Genomic DNA, 17302 nt, shown 5'->3' on the forward strand with positions numbered 1-17302 from the left:
GTTTTATTTATATGCGATATAATTAAAAAACTTAAATTGACTCTTAACAAAAAATATATATATATATATATATTTTTTTTTTCTCTCTCAATGTCCACTTTGTCTTCTTTTTTTTTATTATATTAATAAAATGTAAATATTTTACGTTTATGATTAATGTTTTTATTTTTACTCCTTAATTATCTGCATTTAAATTACATTAAATAAAAAATTGATAGTCGTATAACAAATGTATAATAAAAATTATGATTATTTAAGAAATTAAATTAAACGTGTTATTTTAAAAGTATCATGCGAAAACCTGAAGATCTTTTTGATGCATTCTAATCGATTACATCGATGTTGTCAATTACATATTTTATCGATATTCTTAAATATGCATTTTTTTTTAAATTATCGAAATGTCAATTTTTGCCATGTTAAATCTCGTATTTTAAGCTTAAGCTATAAATATGGTTGCATCTAGAAAAAGATATTGACAACTTGATCATTCGTCCTAAAGTGATACTCACGTTTCAAGAAACATCACTCGCTTGTATGTTGCCCCTATAGGATTTGTCTCTTTATCAAAAGATATATGTAGAACCCGACATATTGGTCAATTATATATGCAATATAAGATCGAGGGAATTATATTCTTTAAACTACTCCAATTCTAATCATTTAGCGGTTATTGTTATTAAAATATATACAGTGTTCTCTCGTTAAAATTCTTAGACCGCATTATCTTTTATATGAAGTATTATACACATTGAACATTATTTAGTATATTTACTATATCAATAAATTATATATATAAATTAATTCTCTTATTCTAATATATAGTCGATTTTCTCCTTGTTAAAAAGAGTCAATCGATTTGCACGTAGGATTAGAAATTTTTTGCAGATTTATCAGGGTTGATTCCACGTAAGTTTCTGTTAACGTGTCGTCTCGATAACGATCCCGCGCTGTATCACGCAGTGATAAAAATGCAATCTTTCACGAAAATCCGATGAGAATTATGAAAATGTCAAACGAGGAACTACCTCGTGGTCTTTATCAATGACAGCAGCGCCGGGAACGTCGGCGCCGGCGACGTTGGCGGCGGCAGTAGTGGTGGCGGCGGCTGCTGCCGATGGACCACCCGAAACGACGATAGGGTGGGGGCACCCCTGACCCCGACATTAGCAGGCGGTGAAGGGAGGCAACGTTTATATGCGACGGCAATCCGCCCCGTAAACGCATTCGCTCGTACGCTCTGTCTAAAAGCGGACTTAAGTAGTAGAGGAGGCTTGTTGTCGCTACCATCCTCATCGTTTGTTGTAGTCGAACCGTAACAACTGAACACGGTTTGAGACCGAAAAGGACACTATCATCGGGACATTATCATCGGGACATTAAAGCCGCGTGGCGTAAATCAACACGAGGAATTCATTCGTGTAATTTCTCGCGAGCGACAGTGAAGAGCTCACTTGCAACCCCCTTTTATCGCATCAGTGAGCGCTATCAGGTCGAGAACTGACGATTGAAAGACGCTCAAGTCGATCGATCGTCAAATCGAGAAACCGTCGATATTAATCGCTACCAGAGAAATCTATCAGGAAAGACGAGTGTCAAGAAAGATATGATGGCAGTAGCAGCCGCCCAGAAGAACCGTGAAATGTTCGCCATCAAGAAATCTTACAGTATTGAGGTAAGCCTTGATCTTGTATCAATAATGTGTAAATCTGGCGAAAATAATTCACACACTATTAAAAAATTAAAGAAAAATATTACAAAAATCCGAATAAAAATGTTCCAAGTGTCGGTTTTGTATTTATCTATAGCATTGAATTATCAAAAAAAATCTAATTTAATGCTTCAGATAAATACAGAAACGTTGAAGAAAACGTTTATTTAATAAAATATTTGATACAAGATACTTTGTTTGTGTGTGTTTATTTTTCCTTGTATATATTTATATTCTTTAATTGAAAAATTATGTTTGATGACAATTTGATACTTACAAATTATTTGCAAAAAATTTTTATATTTGTTACCGTTAAACTAATTTCATTGTTGCATTCATGTATATGTCGAGAGCAACAGGTTCAATCAAAAATACCTTGATAGCCCAAGCGCGGGAACTCAGCCGGTCATTTAAATCATTGACATGTATATAAATATAAAAATGTTTAAAGATTACCGAAAATCATCCTAATTATTCATTTTGGAAATCCTTATGAAAACCTTGTTTTAACAAATGAGCATAATTTTTAGAACTTTATCTTGTTATATGTATATGCAATAGAATTATTATATATCATGTTTATAGTTTACATTTGATACAAAGAAGTGTGTCTCTCTCTCTCTCTCTCTCTCTCTCTCTCTCTCGATTACAAGCGTTCTGACTAAATTATACGATTTCTATACATAGAGATGTTTGCTCTTATACTTAGATTCTCTAAATTTTCTAGGCTAACAGTACATATATCTCGAAATGTGTAAAAGAATTGCGTCAGAAAATTTCTTGAAGGTGCATGTGTGTCGTTTCGACTCTTTCTTAATCTTAATAACTGGCGATCAAAGCAAGTGAAATTCTCACGTAGGCCCGGCGAAATGGAGAAGAGTCTTCGCGTGCAGAGAAAGTACATACGTTCCATTATTATCATTTACGCAATGTTAATGACCTTGCTGTAATATTAATGAATATTTAATTGCCGAGGTCACATTTTTTATGGGTTTAATTAAAGAATTTGTCGTAATGATCCACAGTAATCACTAAAACTGTTTAAAAAATGCTTACATAGAACATATGAATATTACATAAAGATTTTAATTCATATTCATGTTGAATGATTGATAAATTAAAATTAGAGATTGCAATTATTTTCAATTGTTGCATATTATCGCTCCAAAGGGGATCAAGATTTGTTTTATTCCAATTATTATTAAGTGAAAAAAAAATTGTAATAAGAAAGAAATAATCTTATAGCAACGATATCTCGATGACTTCCGTTCAATGGCCAGTTTGCCTAGTATGCATAAATTTACATAAGTTCGAGAATCGACAACAAGACAGTTGACGCAAGATCAAGATGCATTTAAAAAGCACGAAAAATTCAATCTGTCGAAGAAACATGATTCTCATGAGATTATATAAGGAAATAGCCGGTCACAAATCAGCTGTTTTTGACTATGAGAAGACGCGCGGGAGAAACCGGCGAGTCTCTCGTCTTGAATTTACTTTCCTGTCGTCTGAAACCCGTCGAAAGACAAATATCGTTTTTTCTTCTTGTCAAACATTGCATAAAATCATTTTCACACCAACCCCTTTCTCTCTCCAATGTTTACATCTTCTGCAACAGCGTAAAATCATATTTGCATAATTTCCACGGCGGTTTGTATTCTCTCGAGTGTAATTATTAATGACGAATTCATTCTCTGGAAGTAAACGATTGCAAATAGCTATGTAATTATCGATCGTTTTTATATAGGTATTCTCGAGTAAATAATATTGGCTGTAATGGTCGATGATATCTTGTAATAATACACACACGTGTTCGTCTATATTTATATACTTCTAGCCTGCAAATTATTTAGCTCGCAAGGACTCGTCTTTGCGTAACGACATTTTAGCGTAAAATCGTACAATAACGGATTTTAATCGATATTTTTTCGAGGTTTCCGCGTTTCCCTTTTCGCTTTCCATTGCGTGTGGTTAACATACATGGATTATCCAAATGTCACAATAGCAAGGCCGATTCAGTTTCTGCTCGCTTCTAATAAGATCGTACGACTACTTATAATCGGTACTCTTACGAGGTCAATCGCTTTTTTTCGTTACATTCGCGTATCTATAAACGACGACGTAAAGTTTTGTAGATCGCGGAAAGATCATAATCGACAAGGTCGCGATATTTCATTTCTCACGCGATAGCGCATTTATCTCTTTAACGACTGTGATAAAGACACATCATAATCGTTACTTCCTTTCGAGAACGATCGAGATTTATTGATGTAAAAATTCCATTAGCGCAAACAACTTATAAATCGCTGATGTTTATTTGTGAGTTTGATTATTAATCGGAATTTTTTTACAACTTGTATTTTTCATTCATATATAACGCGATGAGATATTACGCGTACCAAGTACCGTTACCGTAAATAATTTAAGATATTAATAGTTCCGGATATGATATAACATTAAAATTGACGTAAATTAGATAGATCAGATAGTAAATTAATAGATTTGTATGCGAATTTAGCGTCAGTGCTTTCTTTTCGAACCTAGAAAGACTTCTTCTAAGCGTCGTATAATTTATTCTTTGCATCCATCTGTATAAATACGAGGATCACTTCGGTGTGAAGACTTGGTCAATCTTATACTTTCTCCGTATATTTCGAGAGCCGAAATTACATATATTTGTAGACATTGCGTAACTTACTAATAAGTGAAATTCGGATTTGAAAGAAAAATAGAAAATTAGTATTTGGAAAAAATATATATTTAAATGAAAAAGATTTATCTATAGAATAGATAAGCGCGATTATATTATCAATCGTACATAATAAAACTTGTAGACATCCCGACAATAAAAAAGAAAAAAAAATTTGTTTTTAGATTTTTTTCAAGGAAAGTATCTACGGGAATATCTGACGATTTCAATTCCGGCAAGCAATATCTTTCTATGTTCTAAACAATAAATCTTGAAAATATATTAACGCTTATAATAGTTGCGTGAATTTAATATATTCAATTCCATACGATTAAATGTATCCCTTCGGCTCGAATACTATTTTAGCTTCGACTTTTATCTGTTTGACGTCTGATTCATTCCAATAGAACTCCGTGCGCGTACACCGGGTCTAGATACCGGATCAAATCTAGAATCGGTTATGCGAAATCGATAGTTATCGCGCGAGTAACAGTGATACGGGGTAAAAAGTAAACCGATCTTGAATGCGGATTTCATTTTGTACTTCTTTTTCAGATATTCGACTTATTTAATTTGATGACTAAAGATCTTTATTATATATTCATTATTTGAATTTAAATTAATCAATTTATAGTATAAAAAATTTTTTATCTATATTTTTGATAGCTGATTCGATACAGTCCAAACGATCAATTGTCGCGAGTAATTTTTCTCGAGATATAAATCAATCATCTTGCGAAACATCTATACAATTGCTTACTTAAATTTCGCTTATAAAAGAATCTATTAAAATAATTCGCGAATCTGTGAAAGAATTATCGCGCATTTATTCCGTGAATCTATAATGAAATCCGGTAGCACCCTCTCGATATCGAGATTACAGCTGCTGTTACTGCTACCATTGCAAAACCGATCTTCGGCCTTGAGTTTTGCACATGATAATTATGAATATGTTATAAATATGATAGAACGGAGTGATTGTGTATATAAAGCAGGCCGCTTATAAGTAAGTGAGAGAGAGAGAGAGAGAAATGCTAAGGAGTCCCTGAACGGTGCACTCCGCCTTCGGAGGCTCGCTGCATACGCATTGCGGACGCTTGTTGCATTCACGATTCTTTGGCACATGCGACTCGCGTGCGCGTGCATCTATGTAATATGCGTGTCCGTTATGCTAATCGGTTTACTTAAACGCCAGCTGTTTCAACCGAATCATCGCGCATGACCTGTCCCTTTCTCTTTCTCTCTTTCTCCTGCCGAAGTGAGAAGAATTATATTAATGGTGGGATTTTTATGTGTGCGTAACATATTATGTATCTCGGCCGTGATTTCATGAGCTTCTCGTTCAAATTGATACTTGAATCATTTCCGATATTCCAGAACACGCGTTTTTCCATTTGCTCTTAATTGTTTCCGTTTATTGTTTCTCAAACTTGTCGCGCTGCTATTTGCTATTAATTTAGCAGTAACGAGTTGAATTATGCAAGCATAATTCTGGACCAATATAAGTATTAACATTATAATTGTTTGATATTTGTTACATTATGAACATTAAAAAACATTAAAAACGTTTATTTACATAATAAAAAATAAAATAGATCAAAATTTTTAATGGAAAATAATCGAAAAGCCACCCGTTGCATGTAACTGCGCGCGCCTATAAATATTCAAATATCAATTTAAATTGTCAATTTACAGTAATATAGGTTTAATTTATCAATGTCAATTGCAATAAGCATATATTTATGTCTAACGGTAAAATGAAAATTGACATGTTTTAATTACAACATTATATTGTACATGCAAATACATGTATATTAAATCTTTTTTTTTTCAACGAAGGGTTAATTAGATATTAAAAAAAAACGCTGAGAACGAAAGAGAGAGAATGATAAAGAGAGAAAGATCCTGTTCGTTTTCGAATACGATTCCATCATCTTGTAGCGGATAATTACTCGACTTGTTGACTCGAGGTCAGTTTCTTTTGCATCTTCGGCCGTATGTTCGTGCAATTCTACAAGGTCGAAAACAACATTCCTACGGTACCTGTCGTTTGCTCGATTGGACATTCGCGTCGTCGAGTTGTCGTCGCACGTCAAGTTTCTATCTTTTATCCTCGTAAATGACTTATCGTCATCTCAATCGACTAATCGACAAATATTTGCGTATATTCGTCATTTTCATGCACAACAGTCGTAATTCACGCTGAATGGCTGATAACTTAGCACAAGCTTTGCGACGGGAATTAATTAATTTCAATCTTAATCGTCTCATCGAGATGAGATTTGTCACGCATTTGCCGTTCCTATGGTGTGTTATCTCCTCATGTCGCAATTTCCCGACATAGTCATCGTTTATCCATTCCATCGAAGTACTTGGCCCACTTCACGACTCAAGCGCGTTGTTAAGGGATTGCTAAACGCTTATTCTAAACTATGCCAACCGACGACTTTGTTGGAAAATGCAGCTGGGCCCCTGACACGACGTTGGATACGCGACAGCCAGGAATTTGAATGATTGGTAGCGCATGTTCGTCCGTTTTCGCCAAGATGAGAATATCTTCATCTTTTAGATTTAGAACACTTTTATTCGATCAACGTTTCTTTTATTCCGATGAATAAAATCCTGAAATAATAATAAATATTAAAAAAGAAAAATTTTACTTTTATGTAACAAAAGATGTTTTGAAAGTTTTTAATTATATATGAAATATATTTACTTTTGACGAGAATAAAAAAAATAAAATTTTCTATATGTTATCTATTTTTAAAGACTGAGAGGAGATGAAGCTCCTTTGTATCCCTTCCATCTTCTACCGGAATTAATTCATTTCCGATGCTTCAACAGCAGGACGGATATCGCGAAAATTAATTTCCGTGTCTTTTGTTCGTTATCCGATTTAAGCGACGCCCGATCGAGCTGACAAGCAAGATTTCCGTGCCGGAATTCATGTCAAAGGTAGCCATGAACAGCGGAAAGCGAAACCTAGCTAGTTAAGGCGAGAGGACATCCGCCCTTTAAAGTTCCAAGTCAAATTTGTAATTGCTTGTGCATGAATAGTTAAATGCAACAGAACAAAAATAATTCTATATAAATAAAATTCTAGAACTTGGTTGTACAGAAGTGATACAGAAACATTATCAATTTAATTGTTATTAACGCATTCTTACATGACAGTTTTATATAAATTTTATATAAATCGCATTCTCTTTATTTATATTTCCAGAACGGATATCCAGCGCGAAGACGTTCCCTCGTAGACGATGCTCGCTTTGAAACGTTGGTCGTCAAGCAGACGAAGCAAAGCGTACTCGAGGAAGCTCGACAACGAGCGAATGGTGAGTCTTTGGGAATATTTTTTGGCTTGGTACATTTTTTAAAAATTATATATAATTTTTATCATCGTATTATCAATGTATTAGTTTGAGAAAAAGACAGAGAAGTATGCATACAAAATAGATAAAGAGTACTTTATCTACTTTGCACAATATCAGATGTATTCGATTTACTACCTAAAAGATTATTTTATTTATGCGAGTATATGTGCTTGTAATAGAGATATATGCATGTTTAATATTTAAAAAGTTAATATGTGTCAATGTTCTTCACACATAAATAATATGAAATTTTATCGGCGTGACATTTTATTGTATAAAGATAACGCGAGAGAAGATACACGTATGTGTGTATATCGATGTTGCATGACATGTTTCTTTGTTCGATTGGACAGACACGAATGCCGATCAAACAATCACTTGTACTCAGGAGCAACAGGGACAAGGAGAGCATTATGTTGATGTTTCATCAAGTGACGACGAACAAGTAGAGTCGTTAATTTGCGCGGCAAAAAAGGAAGGTTTGTACATAGACGTTGCGCACAAATTATAAGGATCTTTGGATAACTGGAGCGTGAGATACATTTATATAAGACATGATTGTATTATATTAACATACGACAATTTTATCTAATGTGACAATGCTCGCGTATATCTATGAAATATACTTATATTACGATATGAAATTGAACGAATCGAATTGTCGAATGCATTTGCCGTCGAGTCTATCCAAAGATAATATAACTTTTTTCATAAATGTTGCATATGGCATGAGCACAAATTCACTTGTAATTTCCAGAAGCGAAAGCGGAGGCTTCAGATAGCGATGAAAAGCCAGATGAAGACGATGATGACGGTAAGTGCATCTTTTGATAATTTTCTCTGATAGTAATCGGTCATTTCTAGTTTTCGCGTCGCGAAATATATCATGTTGCGTTATTATATAAGTGAAACAGGAAATAAGTGAAGAAAATAATCGCATGGTGTACGGTGGATAAGGATAGGGCGGTAAATGATGGGTGAAACGGTAGCTATTGTCGACGGCACACGGGACGAGTGCTCGGCCGACACTTGGGGTAAATTACGTCCGCGAGCTCTTTCCATCTCTTTCCAAGCCGCCCACGCCTTCTGAAGCCGCTTTGTGCATTTAGTATTTAGAATCGTATTACCGGGGTAGAGCCTTTCTCGAGATCCCGCAAGCGAGCTCGCGTAAAAATGTGTAACACGGTTATTCCTTTTCGCGTTACCTTCCATCTCGCCGGCACGTTCGCGCCAGCGACAATGAAGGCTACTTTGCCACTTTTTCAACCCCGCGGTCGAGTAGAAATGGTGCCGTTTCCGACGCGACGATAAGACGCTATGAGGAAATGGACTTTGAATTGCCCGATTATCACCGTCCGCGGAAGTCACTTAGGGTATTCCCGAGAAGTTACGCCCGAGAAGGATCGTTCCCGGAAAATTTTCTGGTCGAATTTACGAGCACTTTTATTTTATGTATTGTGTAAAATGCCCACCTTCCCTCGTATGTTAAAACGATGTCACTTAGTGTGACGAGAATCTTTAAAAAAAATTCAGAAAAATGATGAGTTAAAAAAATTTCTTCTAATGGAATCATCAAGCATAACTAGACTGATTTCCCATAGATTCCGGATTAACCGAGGAGGAAGTAGTACTTGCGAAGACCATAGCGGAGTCTCCGGAGAGTGAGCAGAGCGTGCAGAAAGCAGCGTTGGTGCTGAGATTGCGAGAGGGCATTGGTTCTTTGGGCAGGATTTTGAAGACAATCGAAAATTTCAAGGGCATAATCACGCATGTCGAGTCGCGACCTTCGAAGAAGGAGGGTTTGCAGTTTGAAGTCTTGGTCAAGATTGACATGAGCAAACAAAGTCTGCTCCAGCTGATTAGAAATCTGCGACAAAGCTCGGCCTTGGATGGCGTGACCCTGCTTGCCGACAATTCCGTTAGCATCAAGGATCCCTGGTTCCCCCGTCACGCTTCCGAGCTCGACAATTGCAATCATCTGATGACCAAGTACGAGCCGGATCTCGACATGAGTCACCCGGGCTTCGCCGACAAGGAGTATCGCGCTCGTCGCAAGGTCATCGCCGAAATTGCTTTCGCTTACAAGTACGGCGATCCGATACCCAGCATTCCTTACACCGAGACGGAGAACGAGACTTGGTCGCGCGTTTTCATCACCGTGCTGGATCTGGTGCCGAAGCATGCATGCGTGGAATATCAGAGGGTTTTCAAGAAACTGCAGGAGGAGAGGATCTTTGAGCCCCATCGTATACCGCAGCTGCAGGAGGTCAGCGATTTCCTCAAGAAAAGCACGGGATTCACTCTTCGACCGGCCGCCGGTCTCTTGACAGCGCGCGACTTCTTGTCCAGTCTTGCCTTCAGGATATTCCAAAGCACCCAATACATCCGTCATATCAATAGCCCGTATCACACTCCCGAGCCGTAAGTTTTTCAAAACTTTTTATCTCTTGCTTTCGTTAGCATAGCTTCTTATCAAAAATTTTTCTTTAAAAATTATATATGTAATTATATTATTCATTTAAGAGATGACGGTTGTATTCAAATATATTACGTATACGCGTTATTTTACAAATTATCTTATAAATTTTTATGATATATGTTATACAAAGAGTAAAGAGAATATTGCACAGGATATATCGAGACTTGATAAAATGTCGTGCGAGGGAGCAAAGCTGCAGTGCATCTTAAAAATCGTAATACATTATAAAGGTCGCTCCAGGTCCATGTCACAGTTGCCTCTTCGTGTCAAACTACAAGGCAATCGATATTGCGTTATGACGGGAGCCTGCACCCGGTACACAGAGAACGATGATAATAGAATTACCGCGCCTCTCTAAGCTCGTAATGGAACTCTAATTGGCTTTTAACGACGCGATGGCGTTGATAATTTAGTTCCGCAGTTACGAAATCGTTCCTCCGCGAGTCGCATTACATTCGATTTTCATGGACTGCCGATAACTCTACAGATTGTAAGAATAGAATGGCTCCCTGGAGTTTCAATTTGATTCGCGCCATTCATCTAGCATCTTAATTAGCTAGCGCTTCCAACTTATTCAATGATTTAGTTAAAATCTGGCAGCTATATTGAGCATTATTGAATTATTGCAACAAATTGTATATCAAGAATATTCATATATTTAAAATGAACATAGGTGATAAATTTAAACGCGAAACGTCAGATTTCGATTTAAGCACGTGACGTAAATCTTCAAGTTCGTTTTGTTTTTATTTACAGAGACTGCATCCATGAGCTCTTGGGCCATATGCCGCTTCTGGCCGATCCTAGTTTTGCTCAATTCTCGCAGGAGATCGGTTTGGCATCCCTTGGTGCTTCCGATGAGGAAATCGAGAAATTGTCGACCATCTATTGGTTCACGATCGAGTTCGGTCTCTGTAAGGAAGGCACCGAAATCAAAGCTTACGGTGCTGGTTTGTTGTCGGCCTATGGTGAACTCCTGCATGCGTTGAGCGATAAATGTGAGCACCGATCATTCGATCCGTCAACCACCGCTCTTCAGAAATATCAAGATCAGGAATATCAGCCGATATATTATGTAGCCGAGAGCTTTGAGGATGCCAAGGAGAAATTCCGTCGCTGGGTAAGCGCGTTAATTAATTTCATCGTGCATCCAAATGATTGTCTGCTCAGTATTATTCATGGAATGGGTTTTTATCTACTTTCTGCAATTTTTCAAAATTTTCTCTAATTTTATTAATATTATTGATTAGCTTGAAAATAACGAAACCAATTAACGGAAGAATTCGAAATAATTTTTCTTCTTTTGTATTCTTGTCAATATCCTTGATGTTAAATATCTTTAGTTTTTCATAATTATTTATTGTGCAAGAAGGAAATAATCATTGATAAATATAAACAATTCTCTTCCGGTTAGGTAACTGTAATTTCTTATTTGAGTAAACGAGCTTAGTCACGAGTCACGATGGTTTCTCTCGCAGGTGGCTACCATGAGTCGGCCGTTCGAGGTCAGATACAATCCGCATACGCAACGCGTCGAAGTCCTCGATAGCGTTGATAGACTGGGGGATCTGATTTCTCAACTCAACACCGAGATGACCCACCTTACGAATGCTGTCAACAAAATGAAGGCGAAGCATTTTGCGTAAGAATGAGAACTTCCGCATCTTCGTTATATTGATACGATTATTTCTCTTGCAAACCATCAAACCTTGAAGTCGATCATGTGTTTTAGATTAATAATCACTTTCTTGAATTCTGGCGACAATAATTTTTGATAATCTATTGTATTTGTTTTAATGATTATATCACCCGATAGACGCGCCTTTAAATAATATATTTCGAGAGTGTGTTAGCTTAAGCAGTGATTTTAATAAAATTACAGATCGAAAGATATTAGATCAAATTAAGGTTCGATCAACTTATAGGTTCGATGCAATTCACGAATAATTCATCGTCATCATCATCCTTGTTCCGCTCATCAATTTATCTGCCATTGTATAAAGTCGTTTATTAGTATGTTGTACGCGTGTACGCGCACCGGTTACGCACGTAAAGAACGACGAATCTTCGGTATGTTTGCGAATATTACTCAACGTAATATTGTTGGTGGCATCAAGATAATCGCACGGTTTTATTGAATAATAAATCATTTGTGGATGAAGTAATTCATGACAGCCCAATCTCTTGCCCTCGAGTATATTTTACGAGGTGCCAAATGAGCGAAAATACATATCACAAGGTTATCTTGGTACAAATAAGATAATATTATTCCTTTCGCCAATGATTACGTGTACACGCATATGTGATTCGCATTACTATTATACTATTATTATTATTAATGATTTTATCATTATTACTCCGTTTTATTTTATTATATAATATTACATTATTTACGTTAGCATACGTTATTATACACGAGTTCACTTAATCCAGCAAACACTGGCATCTGCCCCGATATTTAATAGAGCAATCTACGTTTAGCAAAAGTTGTAACGCGAGATGATTATCGATAAGAATTATATTGTAGTCTTAAGACTTAAAACTCACGAGATTGACTCTTCGTGGTAATAGTTTCGTCGCTCGAATGTGAGCGTACAGTATTTTCTTTTTGCTATTAAATAAATAAACAGACGATTATATGGACTCGTTGGACAGTCTTTCTGGATTAGCCGACAAGGACGAGCGTTTAGCGAATGTCCTTATCGGTTTGTCTCACATTAGAGTTTATGTATACCGAATTAAACAGTATTTCGTAAAAGATAATAATATATCTTTAAGTTGTGTTCTTACTTATTGTTAGATAGCTCGATATGTCGTTTCTTATTTGGTCGAACTCTGTGGAGATTTTAGTCTTCGGGTTACGAAAATTATGAAGCGACGTTGCTTTATAGAGGCACTATTTAGCGAGTAGTGCGAGTCCCCGCTTGCGCACACTGTGCTTTCAACTTATCGCGCCGAATCGTACGAAATCATTTTTTCGTACGTTTACGTGTGCGTGTAACCCACCCTCGTTAGATTCTAGTAAAGACAGTCGATACATATGACATGTTTCCTTTGTATTATATTGTAAAGTTCTCAGAGCGTAATAAAAAATTAAGATGTAAATCTTACACGTGTCACTATTTCTTTACGCGACATGTTAGTATAATTACAAAGCGAAAATCTCGTAGAAATAATGATCAATGACTACGTTTACACATCCTTAATCGGATTTAATAACATCTGTAGTTCTAAAAATAGCCATCATAGTCATTCCATTCTCAGAGGAATAGTCGTGATCGGTCAGCTTTAAAATTACGGATGTTATTAAATCCGATTAAGGATGACGTGTAACAGTAATTGTCATATTAGTTATTATAGTTACCAAGCGAAATTAAGGCATAATGGCTTTGACATAAATGCTCAAAACGAAGTGAAACTGTCTCTTACGTCGTGATGGGCATCGCTTCAGAATGTACGTGTGTCACTCAAAATCCTCTTACTTTTTTTCTTTTCCTGGAATATTATAAAATTAATGAGAGAGATTGGAACATGGAAAATAATACTTAAAAAATTGCATCTTTCGTCAACCATGAAATTCGTAGTGTTTATCATCGCGCTTGCTATGCAATGCGTGTCTACCAAATCTTATAACGGATACGGTAAGAGAAAGTAACATCCTCTCCTCGTCCAAATGACTTCCTCCTTTACTCGTCAGGTTATTTTGACGAGAAATTCAGCGTACTTGAGTGGATCACTTATCTGAAGCGCCTCTCGTTAATCGTGTTAATGTTGTGTAGCGTCCTTTTGTATTACGTGCCCAAGTCACGTATGTGTGAGTAGTGAAGAGAAAAAAATCGAGTGAAAGGAGAGAGAAAGAAAACTTTTATGCGTCGCTTATGGTCTTTCATTGACTTTCGAATATAATTTAGGATTTATGTAATATCATCTTACAAGAATATTATCTTCTTCTAAATTTCTCATTAACATATTAAAACATCATTTATATTTATTTTTTATTAATAGCAAAATTTTTGTCTTTCTCTCTCTCTCTCTCTTTTTAAATAGTTATAATATATTTTATCAAGTATAATCAAAGAGAGAAAATGTTTTTATAATAAATTTAAAAAAATGTTAAGATTATTTTTGTTATTTTTTTCTTATTTACTAAATTTAAAAAATAATAAAACGATTATGTTGAATTTTCACGCAGCTTTTACTAAAAATTTATATTTAGAAAATATAAATATAAATTTTATATATCTATATATTGTATTTTATTTAAAAGAATAAACATGATTTTTTAGATGCTCGGAAAGCATGTTGCGCTTTGATAGATCTTGTTGCAAATGGATTGAAATATGCGCTAACTGAGACTGAAACTGAATACGAAAAAATAAAGGCAGAAGAGCAAGATGAAGATAAAGATAAAGAGCCAAAAGTACAAGAACTGTACCGAAAAGTATGCGAAAAAAATACAAAAAATCATGGACAGAGGCACATCAACAAAATAGATATTGGTGACAGTAATTATAAATCAATAAGGTCAGTTATATTTTTGTATAGATCTTCTGTGCGATATTTCTGTGCTGTATGGGTTCTTATTTACAAAATTAGCTTATAAAAGAATGATATATGCATCTGCATCGAGAACGGTTTCATTGTGCAAATATTTAATAAGCTGCAAATATTAATATTTTAAAATCTTAATAAATATAAAAATCTCGTAGTAAATGCGAAAAGAGAAAATCTTACACAAAGCACAACACCGAAGAGAAACACGAGGGTCACCCACGACGCAATCATCATCATCATCAAAATGCAACCATCAAAGATATATCGTCAAAATCCGGTGCAACGATAAGGTCAGTTATGTATATCTGTATATCTGATTGAATGCATTATCTAAAAACATTAATAACCAGAATTTTATGAAATTATTTCGACTCATCAACCATCGAGGAATATTTTCAATAAGAAAGACATACATTGTCAAACCACACACTCGATCTCTTATATTTATATATCGTCTTCAAAATATCATTTAATATTGATACACGATGAGAAGTGCAAACGGTCAAGCAGGCAACTTGATTGCACGTATCTTCTTTATTGACAATACTTACTTAGTTCTTATATATAAAAATTTATAAGATTTTAACATATGTTTTTAATTATATGCGGTTTATTCTCAAATGTTATACAATGAATTAAACATATCGCAAATTCCGGATAAATTTGGTTTCAAAATATTTATGTAATCACATACGAAGTAATTAAAGTAGTAAAGTAATAATGATATTATAAAATATGTATGAGATAAAGATGAAAATATCAGTACTTACAGCGATAGCTTGCGACAGATGGAGATAATCGATGAGAAGTACGAAAAGAAAAATGTAATAACTTTGCATGATACTTCTCCAAAAAAGATTACAATACGCAACATATCAGGTAATAGGATGAACGATAGTATTGATCTGCAACAAGAAAAATTCATTAGAAATCATAAAGATGCTGCAGAAAATACTGTAAGAATATCAATAAAAATATTTAAAATATTAATATTAAATTAAATTGAATTGTTATTAAAGAATCTCTCTCTCTCTCTCTCTCTCTCTCTCTCTCTCTCTTATTTAATTATTTATTAAATTATATCATTAAAAGCAAAAATTTAATTAATCAGTATAAAAAAACATCCACGTAATTCATTATTTTTTATCATAATATAACTACACACACACATACACACACACACACACACACACACACACAGAAAGACATATTAGTTTACATTACAATACACATATTTATTTCTAACGCAAATTTTTATTGCAGGAAATAGAATCTTCTTCGTCTCAAAAAGAAGATCCCAGCATGATTCCAGAAATTATTAATATCGAATATAAACCAATATGCGAAGATAGTGATTATCAAGATTGTAATTACAATAGTGATCATTTATCAATAACAAAGAAGGTAAAAAAAACCCTTATGAAAAAATTTATATAGAACTTAGGAAGAAGATTATCAATTTTGCGATTTATAATTATTATACAATATATATTGTATATTAATATTTTTTCAAATCAAAATAATATGGTAAGATCTATAATTTAAAAGATTATCTTGTGTTTTTTAGAAGCACGATAAAGTTGCAGATGACTGCCAACATCAATCCAGGAAAAATTGCACGACAAGAATTATAGACGGGCAAATAGCAGATTCTCGTTACGGTATAATTTATATTTTGCGTGTGTATATATATTGCATAATAGAAATTATGATAATTTTTATGTATAGGAGAAATCTTCAAAAAGCGCGAGTTATGTGATAGATTACGAAAAAAAAGAAAAAAAAAACCCGTCGATTTCTTTTCGAATTCTTTCACATAACTAGCGTTTTGTGGTCATCTGCAACTTTATCGTGCTTTTAAGAAGCACAAGATAATCTTTTACATAATAAATTATAAATCTCTTACAATACTATATTAATAGATCTTTGTGCTTTGACGACTTTTTATAATAATACACAAAGATAATTCGTTCAAACATTAAATATTTAAATGTATATTGAGAATATTAAATTAATATTATATGACCAATTATAATTATTATGGCAAATGGATGTAAATTAATTTCGGGAAACTTTCGATTATAATTAAATTGTTTGTTATTTAGATCGAACAAAACCAGTTATGTTGCGAATTGTAAACTGGTTCTTTGGTGGTTGTCCAGAGGCCTCGAGACGAGACCAAGAGCAGATCGATGAAGTCGGAAAGGAGGAAATTTTCAAGTCTACCAACACGTAGCTCCTCTAAGCGAATAAATTGTATCCATTGCTGTAAAGACTGTCGATAAACGTAGAAAACCGTATCTTTGGTTTTACTCTGTAGTAACATGAAAATAATTTTAATATCATATCAAATTGTTAAGTTATCAACGATTGTACAGCAATATTTTGCAATTTACATAGCAACGGTAATTCTTATATTCTTATTAAAACACTTCTCGTTATTTGTTATATTGAAGTAAACTTATAATTTTTTTTTCATTGTGTCTTCAATAACA

At 34.5% G+C, this 17302-nt stretch overlaps 2 protein-coding genes across 3 annotated transcripts; both read left to right on the forward strand.

The window, feature by feature from the left end:
- Positions 1-1361: 1361 nt before the first annotated feature.
- On the forward strand, positions 1362-13363 carry Ple (tyrosine hydroxylase ple). Its single transcript, XM_070313926.1, has 7 exons — positions 1362-1675; positions 7624-7735; positions 8128-8253; positions 8532-8588; positions 9376-10195; positions 11010-11373; positions 11732-13363. Exons 1-7 carry the CDS (start codon positions 1607-1609, stop codon positions 11897-11899), a joined length of 1716 nt encoding a protein of 571 aa, XP_070170027.1. The 5' UTR covers positions 1362-1606; the 3' UTR covers positions 11900-13363.
- A 1251-nt stretch (positions 13364-14614) lies between these two features.
- LOC138943295 (uncharacterized) lies at positions 14615-17131 on the forward strand. Of its 2 annotated transcripts, XM_070314005.1 has the most exons (5): positions 14615-14777; positions 14963-15097; positions 16071-16211; positions 16375-16468; positions 16913-17131. In XM_070314005.1, exons 2-5 carry the CDS (start codon positions 14966-14968, stop codon positions 17041-17043), a joined length of 498 nt encoding a protein of 165 aa, XP_070170106.1. In that variant the 5' UTR covers positions 14615-14777; positions 14963-14965; the 3' UTR covers positions 17044-17131. The 2 variants fall into 2 exon arrangements, 1 of the variants encoding a protein (XP_070170106.1); XR_011448446.1 differs by lacking the exons at positions 14615-14777; positions 16375-16468; positions 16913-17131 and adding an exon at positions 15580-15686 and having other exon boundaries at positions 14962-15097; positions 16071-16200.
- The last annotated feature ends 171 nt before the right edge of the window (positions 17132-17302 follow it).

This window comes from Polyergus mexicanus, unplaced genomic scaffold (assembly GCF_030449975.1).
Source record: "Polyergus mexicanus isolate NDT 795.1 unplaced genomic scaffold, iyPolMexi1.0 SCAF_26, whole genome shotgun sequence".
Taxonomy (NCBI): domain Eukaryota; kingdom Metazoa; phylum Arthropoda; class Insecta; order Hymenoptera; family Formicidae; genus Polyergus; species Polyergus mexicanus.